General features: G+C 30.8%; 1 protein-coding gene across 2 annotated transcripts in view; it reads right to left on the bottom strand.

The window, feature by feature from the left end:
* The window catches only part of GPHN (gephyrin), a 625620-nt gene that overhangs the window by 198563 nt on the left and 414304 nt on the right, over positions 1-12753 (bottom strand). For both annotated transcript variants that reach the window (XM_049611430.1, XM_049611431.1), the window contains exon 9: positions 10665-10799. In XM_049611430.1, the coding sequence (XP_049467387.1) occupies positions 10665-10799 (135 nt within the window). The remainder of the gene's footprint in view (positions 1-10664; positions 10800-12753) is intronic.

Genomic DNA, 12753 nt, shown 5'->3' on the forward strand with positions numbered 1-12753 from the left:
GTGGTAAAGTAAAAAAGAGGGAAGGAAGAAATGTAAGTAAGATAAGTTATAATTATGTGTCAAGGAAAAAGAAATACTTCAATGCATTTCTGGAGAAAAGCAATATGATTATAAATTAAACCAATAAGAGGCTGCAAAGGTTAATGAAGAAATGAGAAATCAAAAATCAGAATCTTGTTAGCAAGACACAGATCCACCAACCTCTTCCCTAAAAAAATTTTTATCCTTAGGAAATCCTTTATTTTCAAGGATCTGATTTCTTATGGTATATTAACATTTGAAATGATTTATTTATAGTTTATTATGGATTTAAATTTTGATCTTTAAGTTTCTATAATAGCTTTGATTCCAAAACAATCTATACAAAATTAGATTTTTAAGCAAGTTATTTCCTGCCAGAGCATAATGCAATTCATGTTTTTTCCAAATTTTTTATCTCTCTGAAAGAAATTATAAAGCCATCAATGGTGTGGTATAAAAGAGTTATTACGCACTTCGAAATAACTTTTAAATAGTACTGTGCCTGTTATTAAGAATTATTTATTATTTGTATATGAAACAGAAAAAAATTTATTTTCAAACTTACACTGAAATATGATACAATTTTCTACCCAGCAAGATTAAGAATAGAATGGCTTAGCCTAGATATAAAAATGCTCTGGTATAAACAAATAAATAGTTGGTTTTATGAATATTTTTTATAAATCTGAAACTAAGCAAGACATCTCTCTTATCACCAGATTTTATTTAAATAACCAAACAAACATTTTTACTTTTCTGGTTTAAAACAATATATATGTTATAAAATAACTTGTAATTCTGTCCCTGAGCAGTACTGTTTACTAATTTTTCTAGCCATATGTTTTTTTTTTGAGCATTTTCCTATGTCATTATTCTAAAAGATATGATTTTTTAGGTTATATAAATAACTGATATATGTATGTACTATAAGTTATTTAATCATAGACATTAATGTTGGTTCTAAGTTTTCATGAATATGAATAATGTTATGATAAATAATTTTGTACATAAGTCTTTGATGGCTTCTTTGATAATTTCCACTGGATAAATTTCTGGTAACTATGATTGATTATAATGTAAGAAAAATTTTTTTTTTATAATGTAAGAAAAAATTTAAGGCTATATATACGTGTGTGTATGTATATATATATATATGCGTATATATGTATATATACATATATACGCATATATAGTTGTTCACTTGAAGGTTACACAAATTTATATTCCTACTAGTGTGAATAGGAATACTATCTATCAACTCTTTATCTGGTAGATTTCTTGTAATTTTTTTTTTTTTTTTCATTTTCAGCTCCACTATAAGGTCCTTGAGGGCAGGGTCAGTAAGTCTTTATACTGCTTTACACCATATTCCCAACACCTAGCATAATTTTGACATAATATGCACTAAAAATATTCATTGAATAATTTTCTGAACTAACGTATTGTTCCGTCGTTAATAAAAACCGAATGAGTAGGGAGAGCAGATAATCCTGAAGTTGTGGGTGAGAAAATACATGATCAGTTTTAGAATATATATCTTTTTACAATAAAAAGATCTAGAGACTATTTTAGTTTGGGATATGCTCTGTATTAAAGTCATAAGTGAGACACGTAATTTTGTTCAGCTGCTTTTTGTGCAAAACATGCCCTAAACCATTAAAAATCAATTTATAGAAATCAAAACTTTTAAATTAAACTGAATGGTTGGTGTTCTTAATTTCACTATTTCTTGTATTTCTACAGATCTTACTGTCCTATCTTCCTATAACTTGAATAGAACTCTAGTGGATACCAAAAGAAACCAATATTCCATTTAAAATAGATGAGCTTGATCTGAGTAAGAAAGATCTGAAATGAGGTTAGAACATTTTCAGTTGATAATCTCCAACTTTACATAGTAGCATGGAATGCAAAAGCTGGAATTAATAAATGTAAATTATTTTATATTACTTAGATATTAATATATTATGAACGAGAAGGGTAAATAGAGTGATAATATTTATTCAGTTAGTACAGAAACTTATTTCAGAGGAATGGGATTATAGGCCTACAGGTGATTTTAGAGACTACTTAATTTAATACCAGGATGTTACAGAAATAGAAACTGAAGTCTACTAAGTTCTCAAAAGTTATAAAGTGGCAGACTAGGGTTGATAGCGCCTCATAGGTGCAATACTTCTACATACTCAATGTTGTTAATTTTTCAAACAGCTTTGGATCCATAATTTTTAAATGTCTGCCAGGAAATCAGTCAAATGCAAATGCTAAACTTGCTTCTTCCATAATATCATTAAACTGAATTTATGAATATGCAAAAGTAATCTCTTTTGGGTATCTATATAAATTATAGGAATCAAGACTTATGAATTCTGCATATACTTTTAAAGGTAGAATTAATACAAGTTGCTATGTTTAACTAAGAGAAAACTAAAACATTTAACTTCTAGAAAATTATTACACTATTTTTGTTAAACTGGGAAATAGTTAACACCTAATATATCCAAATAGTAGTTGGCAAAAAAACTGCTACATCCCTGAAACAGAATACCAAATAAGCAATAATATTGCAGAAGATAATTTTTAAAAATGTAAAGAAGTTCATGACATAGAAAGATGTTCATATTACTAAATGAATGGGATAGGTTAAAATATTATATAGTTTAATAATAACAGCTAACATTTAGTGTGAAACAGAATACCAAATTAGTAATAATATTGCAGAAGATAATTTTTAAAGAAGTAAGAAGTTCATGACATAGAAAGATGTTCATATTACTAAATGAATGGGATAGGTTAAAATATTATATAGTTTAATAATAACAGCTAAGGGTATAGAGGTAAAGAAACTTTCTGAAAGTCACACATCTAGTAAGTAATAAAGCCGACATTCCTCACCAGGCCTCTCAGACCCCAGAACCTGAGCTCTTAATCACGGCCTTCCCATTATTCTCCATTTATATAAAATATTTGAATTTATAGAAAAAAAGAACAGAATATATAGCAAAATTAGAAGTTGCTATTTACTAAGGGTAGTTATACAGGAATTCTTTTTTTCCCCTGTAAAATGAGCATATACATATTACTTTTTTTAAATAAAAAAAAATGCCACTTTAGACTACCTGAGCTATAAAACTGTTAACTCTGTAGCTAATAATTTCTGGGTAGTTGTATCTTTTAAGCTAACTAATCAAAATTCATTTGCAAGTTCAGATTTCAGGATGGCAATTATACATTTCACAGTTAAGTTATACTAAACTTCAGTGATGAACATATTTTGTGAACATTCAATAATTAGGCAAGGATGGGATGAATTCCACTTTTAATTTCTATTATATATAAAGGCAGAGGAGACAATCAGATGAATGAAGAAATAGAAATCAACATCTAATCCTGGATACTTAGCAGAATGTCATAGAATAACTATTAAAAATAATTTATAAATTCAAAATTTATAGCTAAAATATACTGTTATCATCCAATTTCAGTTTTATCAAAATATGAAATACTTTACCATATTGGGTAGTACCTTTCTCATTAGAAAAGAATATAAGAGAACCATCCTTTATTTGGAGTCTCAAAAATCTGTTTTGCTATCAAATCAGAATAAAGAGCAAAACACACATGTTGTTATAAAGGACAAAGTAGGCAATAATGAATGAGAGTGGAAATTAGTTATGTCTATAGAAGCGAGGGATTTAATGCAAATAAATAAAACAGCTTGGTGGGTATAAAGAATACCAAGCTAGTATTTATATATGTCAGTATTAGCCCAGTAATGTTGATCTGATTTTTTAAGGAAAAGCTGAAAATTTGTATTTTTATTTAGAAATCTCATCAAGTTTAAATGTTCCAAGCTAATTAAAAAAAATGGGCCATCCTCAATTATATCCCTAATAAAATTATCTTCCAATAGCTATGCTATGACTTGAAAGAGAGCTCTCTATGTATTTATTAGGACAGGATATCCTGGGGATAAATCAGTTGCTACCAAATACAGAAGTAGTATCACATTGGAAATGAACAGAATTAGCTGGAAATTACAACTGGGTTATGTGTCTTCAAAAGACTCTTAAAGTCTTCTCTCGTTTTCAGTTAGGTAGGAGGAACTCTGTTCCCTGCCCTAGAATTAATCTGGATCATAGAATCAGGGTGAATCATTTATAATACTTAAGCATGGTACTGGTGGTCATTTACATAAAGGATATAATCTCTGGACTGAGAATATCACCGTAACACTGTCTTCATGGAAAATGAGATTCAACATACATAATTTTGACCTAGGATATTTTCAAGAAACGTAAGGCAGGTTACTTATTTTACTCTACTAGTCCTTTTAAATACAGTCCATGGACCCACAAAGGTCCTTGAGACCCTTTCAGGGTCTAAAAGGTCAAATTATTTTAACATTAATTTCCTTTTTCACTATATTGACATTTGCACTGATGGTACAAAAGCAATGGTGGGTTGGCACTTTAGTGCAAATCAAGGCGGTGGATCCAAACAGTATGAATAGTCATCGTATTATTCACTACCATGTACTAATAGTTTAAAAAAAAAAAAAAACCAAACTAACAGTTTCAAAAAAGAAGAGCTAGTTTCATTTAACATTGTCCTCAATAAAACAGTAAATACTAATTTAAAACTTGTCCCTTGAGTATGACAAAATGGAAAATATGCATAAGATACTTCCACTGCATACCAAAGGATGAACATTGTCTCAAGAAAAAGCACTTCTGCAATTGAGGTGCAAGCTGAACTAGCCAGGTTTTGCATAGAACACTGTTTTTACTTGAAGGAATGAAAGAATGACAGACAGACAATGATTATCCAGACTTAGATGTTTGGTAGACATTTTCTCAAAACTGAATGAAATGAGCCTGTCAATTCAAGGAAAACAAGACAGGATTTGTTGCTTTTTGCCAAGAATAACATTCTAGCTTTTAAATAAAATTAGAATTGTAGAAAACATATATCACCATGAGCTTGAGAGCTTCCAATGCTTCCAAAACTTTTTTTGAGAAGTCTGGCGTTTATATCAATGAAGATAATTTTTTGGTATAATATAATGAAATATGTCAACATTTGGAAGAACTTATATTTTCTAAGTGACCAATAAATACATTCCAAAACCATGTCCAAGTATAAGATTCATTCAAAGTTCAAGATGGCCCAACTGATTTTAATATAGCAGAGTATGGCAGAGTCCTCAACAGGGTTTTAGATTTCAGACTTCAACTAACTTTTAATAAACTATCAATTGTAAATTTTTGGTGTAGTGTCCACCAAAAGAAGATCTACAATTATGTGAAAATGCTCGTTCTTTTTTTTTCTGACTACATAAATGTGTGAAGCTGAATTTGTTTCTTCATATTTCAACCAAAACATATCACAACAGACTGAAGTACAGAAGCAGGTATAAGAGTTCAGTTGTCTTCTCTTAAACCAGACATCAAAATATATTTGAAAAATGTAAAACAATGCCATGTTTTTCAATATTTTTTGTTTTGGAAAATATTTTTTCATAACAATGTTGTTTATGTTAACATATAAAGGCTTTATTATTATTTTGAAGCAAATAAATAAACATTTAAAAATTTCTCAGTTTTAATTTCTAGAACAGTAAATATTGCTAGATATAACCCACATAAGCTATTTTGGGTCCTTAAAAATTTATAAGTATATAAAGAGTTCCTGAGACCATTAAATTTGAGAATTGCCAGATTTGACCATAATGTTGAGACAATTATTTGCTTAGTATTCCCCAGATAGGGCAATTAACTTTGTACAAAAGAAAACTTCTATGTTTATGCCCAGAGGATGTACTTTTGATGTCACTAATTCTGTGCTTTCCAAACACTTTGGCACTTGTTGACTTGACATATAGAACCCATAAATTTCTATTTGTCATTAACAATTGAACAGATGTTGATATACCAATGTTGATGTAATTTCAGACAAAAGCAAAGAAATTTAGTATTTAAAGTAGTCTTACTGATTTTGTTTAGGTCTTCAAAATAGTAGAAAATAATCTGTGGGTTCCACTTAGTGTTTTTATCTTGGCTAGAATTTTCACAACTTCACAAGATTCTCCAGACTTGGGAGCCTCAGGTTTCGAACCAATGAACTAACCATATCACATAATCACGCTGGTGTTCACAAAGGAAAATAGTGACAATGTGGAATCATTTGTACAAACTAATATGACTAAGAAAAAATCTCAGAGGGAATATGGATACTAGACCTGATACTAGATCAATAATGCCATTTTTATATGTAAAGGAAATCACACTGCCTTTCAGACATACACATTGACACTGTGAATGAAGAAAATCATTTATTCTTTATCCAGAAGAATCTAAATTCATTTGCTCAAAGGAAAATAACAGAAACCTATAGTGAAATCATAATTCTGCATTTTGTTTGAATAGAAGATTAGGCATTAGTGTATTAAATGAACACACCCTTAATATTAAGGTTATTTCAATACATATACTTTTTAGTCATTTCATAAACTTTAGTTTTAGATAGATAGTATTTGTATTTTCTTCCTGAGAGGAAAAAAAACAACTTGTTTGTTAGTCTGGGCACAAAATTCTATTCTAATCTCTAAGGTACAGGGGATATGTAACAATAGACTACTCTTATTTTTTAAAGTCAAACTTCAGATGCTTAGGCAACAAAAAGATACTTAAATTGGTCTTTAAAAATTATTCCCTATTTTAACAACATCTACTGGGATGGTGAACTGATTGAAAGTTTGGATTTTTTCCCCCCTTTTTTGCTCTGGTCATTATTCTTTACCTCATGCTTCTTGATTTCAAACAGAGATGCTACTAACTTTTATAATGGAAAAATCAGTATTCATATAAATTGTGAGTCATGTTTACTTTACAAGAGAATTTTTCTGTTATAGAATTTTTCTTTTAGCAAACCATTTTTTGGGAGACAACCACCATGTTAAAATTTAAGTCTTCTAAATATTGCCCACTACTATTGAAATAGAATCTACATACCATTTGACATTTTTGGCTAAGCCACTGTTTTACTTAGGGCAATGAAAGATTAAAATCTCGTTTGTTCTTACAAGATACTTCACAGTGTCATAAAGCAAGTGGAGTAAAAATCATTTGTCATTTCAGACAGATTTAATTAAAACAAAATAACTGATAAAAAAGAGAAATAATTTTTTCCCCACATACAATAAAATATTATCTCATTTCAGCAAATAAATATTTGTTGGAGACAATGCCATTTAATAAAGAATTGTTTAGAAAAGATAATTCATGGTTATCTTTACTAGACTTTGTACCCACAAGGAAATCCAAATGGTATATGGTATACCTTTTGGTATATACCAAAAGGTAAATCCAAATGGTATAGATCTTGTCTGGTATGTTTTATAGATCTTGTCCTCAATACAGCTGATAATTAAAAAAAATAAAAGGATCATCTATGATATGATATTGTATTATATATTGTAGTAAACATATAAAATATGAACCTAAAATAATGTTTGATATTATAGTTGTTGATCTAAAAGAAAACAGATGCACACATAAGTCCTTTAGCTTAAATACTGACCAGCTGATAAAAAGCTACAGACAGAAAGGTTGGAACTACTAGCTTTTAATCATAATTTGTTTATTTAGCTGTTTTACATTTTTACAAAGACTAGGTTAAGTGCTTCTGATGGTTATTCCCAAAGTATTCTGTCCTCTGGTGATAAATCATACCACTTATACTTTATTATAATTTGTAATTGCCTGTTTGTCTGTTTGTAATGGTAAGAACAATATCTAGTTGCTCACCACTGCTTCCCCAGAACCAGGAAAAGACTCATTTAATAAATTAATAAACCCTGTTGGGGAGGCAAAGATTACATTTAATCACAGATCCAAAGCTCAGAAAAGCTGAGCAACTTGCTTAAGGTAGTGTGGTTATTAAGCAGAGAAGCCAGCATTTGAATCTATATCTTCTACTATCAAGTGTTTTTTCTACTGCTGATCATTCAAGACTGTACTATATTTCTCATGTAAAGAAAATGTATTTGCACATATATTTCTGCACATGACAGACTGCACGTCTAATCTGAAACATAGAAGAGGGATTTCTATGAGGTTTAGTGAACACTATTAGGTACTAAATTATAAGTATCAGCACCAAGATGCAGTAACAGTAACAGTAACAATGTCAAACTCACTAGTGTTCTAATTTTATGCTAGCTGTGATTCATGGGATGTCTCATATATATCTCAGATTGAAGACGTTCAAAACCAAATGTATTAATTCCTTTTACCTTCAAAATGTGTTTCTTCTCTTATTATTCCTTAATATAGTTAATAACATCATTTACCCACATCTTAAATGAGAAGCCCGGCTTTCTGACTTTTCTGCCCTAAATATTCTATGCTAAAATAAACAATTCACCTAGATTTATGTGCTAAAACCTATGGCCTTGTAATTTGACTCAGTAGGCAAAGACAAAAAGTCATTATTTAAAATACATAGAACTAATAGCTGAAGTTGGATTTTGAAGTCACTGAATTAAGACTTTCATGTACTAAGGATGTTTTAGTCTGAGAGTTCCTGATTGGTGATAATTGGCTGGTGACAGCCACCTTTAAAATGGTCATTACTGCTGAATTTTGTTTTGTTTTTATATATCCTTTTCGTCCCTGGTGAAATGTTCCCCTTAGAGACGTCTTCTCTGATAATCCTATTTAAGTAAGGTTTCCCTCCTATTATTTTCTATCAATGTAACTTTTCATTTCTGCTTAGCAAGAATTTCAATTTATAATTATTAAGTTACAGTAAAATTATGATTATCAGAATAATTTACATTTATCTTAATATTTATTTTAATATACATTAATTAAACTGTAAACTCCATGGGTGCAGTGACTATATGTCACTGATATAAAAGCAAATATAAGAATATTTAGTTTAGATTTTAATTAAACAGTCTTATAATTTGAGACTTTCAATAGATTAATTTGACTTTTTTATTTTTAGGATTTCACTTTAGTAAGTTTGGAATGCCAAATTATTTTAAAATTGTATTTAATGTTCTCTTTGTAATTAGGATATAATTATAAAGTTTTAAAAAGGCTCAAGAACTACTATGTATAACTGAATTTAGCTTAAAATATTTATAAATGTTCATAGTATATTATTAAGGAAAAGAATACTGCATCTTGAACAGTTCTGCATTCCCAACATTTAGGTCTTAACATTTGACTAAACATTTATAGTGGACTTAAGTTTTAGCATTATTTTCTAGACTTCATAAATGAGTATAGCTTATATAATTGAGATTTAATGCAAACAATAAATTATTTTGTTAAAAATTTTTGAAAGTCATGAATGAGACGCTTCTTTGCAATTCAAGTCTTAGAACTCCATGTTTTCATTCAGTGGAAGATGTAAGCTGACTGGCACCTGAATGGCATTAACATACATTTTATGTCTAGAATGTTCTTACATTTTGTCTTCATTAAAGATTTAGAACCATAATTTTTTTAAACTATAAATTAATATTGGTTGTATTTGACACAAGTCTAAAAACAATGATATACAACAGTAATAACACTGTGAGGACTTTGCTGAGAAGGTTGTACCATGGAATGTAAAAGCAACCGTACTACACATATGAAGAATGGCTTGAGATCACTTCTAGTTAAGTCCAGTTGTAACATTCTTAAAACTCAGGAAAAAGTTGGAATTGAGGAAGAGAGCTATATAAGTGGTAAATCTGATGACAGAGAAAGCCATAGTTTGAAAAATTACCTGCATATCTCTTGAATAAATTTAGTGAAAATTTGATATTGAACACCATATCTTATCAGTTAAGAAGGAATGTTACTGTTAATCTTTTGATGCCAATATTGGATCCATCATATTGAAATCTTGAAAGCACAAATGACTAACTTAACCAGGAAAGGGACATTCCAGAAGAAAGCAGTAATAGCCATAATTACGTCTGCTACTTAATTTATCATATACATGGAGATGTGAGGCAGCAAATAAATGTCTAATCCTTTTTTCCTCCAACACATGATTCAGTACTTGGGAAAAATTGTAAAAAAATAAATACTAAAAAACTTCCTCCCTCCCCCAAAGGTTGGCATTAAAACTTTCTTTCTAATCAATTTAGATTTGTTTCCAAATATTAGGCAGCAACATTCCAAGTTGAATATGTTTGAAAAAATTTGCATGATACTAGAGCAGGGAGCTACCCTAGCTTGGACAAGTTAAAAAAAAAAACCCTTTGGTGACATTATTTTGTTAATTTTGCTTGTTATAGAAATGAATTCACCCTTTGCATAAACAAGTAACTTCACATCTATACTGATGAGTATGCTAAAAAATAACAAGTCTAGAGCAAAGAAACAGGAGCTACAGAAAGTGATATCTGTAGCTGTAAATGTAGGAGTAGACATTTTACATGAAATTTCTATTATCTTATTATTGGCCTAATATGCCCAATCTGTAAAACTGTAAGTGGTAATTATCTTATAGTCCACTAATTTTTCATTGCATTATCTTGCATGCAATCCAACCTTGACAAACAGAGGGAAATATTGGTTAAGTTTCCCACACTCAGATAGTAGAATAGGTGAAAGGTGCCAAGGAACTGTACTTACTTTTGGTGTTGGGCAGGAAGCTGTAGAAAGGCGAGATGTAGCCTGAGCACGAGGCGATTCTGAAGGAGTAGTGCTGAGGGAGGCTGTGTCTCGTGGGAGCACCTGAACACCACGAGAAATGATGGAGTCTGGAATCTGAACAAGAAAAACAAGGATGGCTTAATATTCTGAAAACACCAACAACATTGAAATCAGTATCAACACCTAACTTTTTTTCTGTGGCATTATTTGCTGCCTAGCTCTCATATATTTGGTGTCACTTACTGTTAGGTATAAATGCCTGTCCGTGAGTTTGGATGTAGGTTTCTATCCAACAATTTGTGATAGGACAGAAACCTTCAGATTTAAAATATTTTCCCTGGCCAAATAATATTTCATGGAACTTTTTTATGAGAAGCAGTTTAGCATTATGGTTACGGAGTAAAGTGTTTGGCATTCATATACTGGCTCTGCCACGTAATAGTTATTTAATTCCTAGATATTTTCCATTTTCCTTTCATATTCTCCACCCTTCTTCATCCTCTCTGCTCTAAATTGACCTGTATAGATAAAATCAACAAGCCAGTCTGTACTGTCTAGTTTCTAGTTGCATTCAGCCAGTGGGAGGCACTGCCAGGAAACTAAAGCATTAGAGGAGATTAAGATCTGGTCTTTATTCCCCTGGCTCCTTTCTACCTGGTCACCGCAGGCTGGCTAAGTCACAGCCCCTGTCAGATGACCCTTGCTTACAGCTCTTTTCTGGATTCCAGTAGGAGTTCCCTGTCTTTGCCCCATTAGGACTAGAGTATTAATGGTTCCCAGTATTACTAGTCCCAGGGAACACTGGGACACTGCATTGTGTCTTGTTGCTTTCCCTATAACCTGCCCAAACTTTTGTAGGCAAAAGTTCACTAAACTCTTCTCAATTATCCTTTTAACTATGCTATGACTTCTGCTGGGACACTGACGGCTATAATTTTTAAATCACCATTTCCTTTATCTAAAAAAAATGAAGCTAATGATAGCATCTACCTCACTGGATTACTATTGAGGGTTAAATAAGATACTGTATATAAATTATCTAGCACTTGTAAGTAGTAAATACTCAATGTTTATTATTATTGATATTACACCTATCAACGTGATACTGATGTAACTGAGCGTCACTATTCTAAAAATATATAAACAACATGGATTATTTTAAAAATTACTAATTATGTTGATTATAAAATTATTATTTTGCAGCATGCATAATTTTGTTCTGGGCTAGTACTAATGGGTTTATGTTTTCTAATCTCAAAATGAGAACTTGATCACTTTCAAGTTTTGTGCATAAGAGGGGATGTATATGTGATAAAAGGATAAATAATTAACTAATATTCAATCAGCAAGTATCACTTACTATGTGAAAACAAGGAAGCAGCAGCCAGACTTTATGACTGGGAAGGTACTGCTGTTCTTATGTATCATTTGTTTCTCACAAAGGACATAATACAATTTCCATAGAAGCTCTTTTATTCAGTTTCCATACCAACATCCTCATTACTGATGGTATTGCTACCATGTTAGGGCCTAACATTTTATGTGATTTATAAAGAATATTCCCGTAACTAGGGTGAAGGCAATGGGAATTCTGAGAAGAAAAACTGCTCTACCTAATACATTTGAGTACTGAATTGTGATAAATATTTTAAAGAAATGGTGGATAGTCTGGTTTAAAAGAGCTATATGTTGCCACTTATGTCTAATAAAAAAGTCCAAGTATTGGATAGAAAGTCAAAGAAGGCTCCTATTGTACTTCACTTGACACCATGTTTCTCTACTTCATAGCAATTTCCACATTTATACTATATTTATATGTATACTACATTTAGATGTCTATCTCACACACTAGAATGCACTGTCATGATGAAACTGTGCTTTTGCTACTATTGTATGCCCAATACCTAAGAAAGCATATGCTCAAAGTAGGATGTATGTATGATATATAGATTGCCAGACTCACACACACAAGTATACATATACTACACATCTCTCTATGTGTGTGTGTGTGTGTGTGTGTGTGTGTGTGTGTGTGTGTGAATGTAAACAGAACAGCAGGATACTTCAG

Source organism: Panthera uncia (genome assembly GCF_023721935.1).
Source record: "Panthera uncia isolate 11264 chromosome B3 unlocalized genomic scaffold, Puncia_PCG_1.0 HiC_scaffold_1, whole genome shotgun sequence".
Lineage (NCBI taxonomy): Eukaryota > Metazoa > Chordata > Mammalia > Carnivora > Felidae > Panthera > Panthera uncia.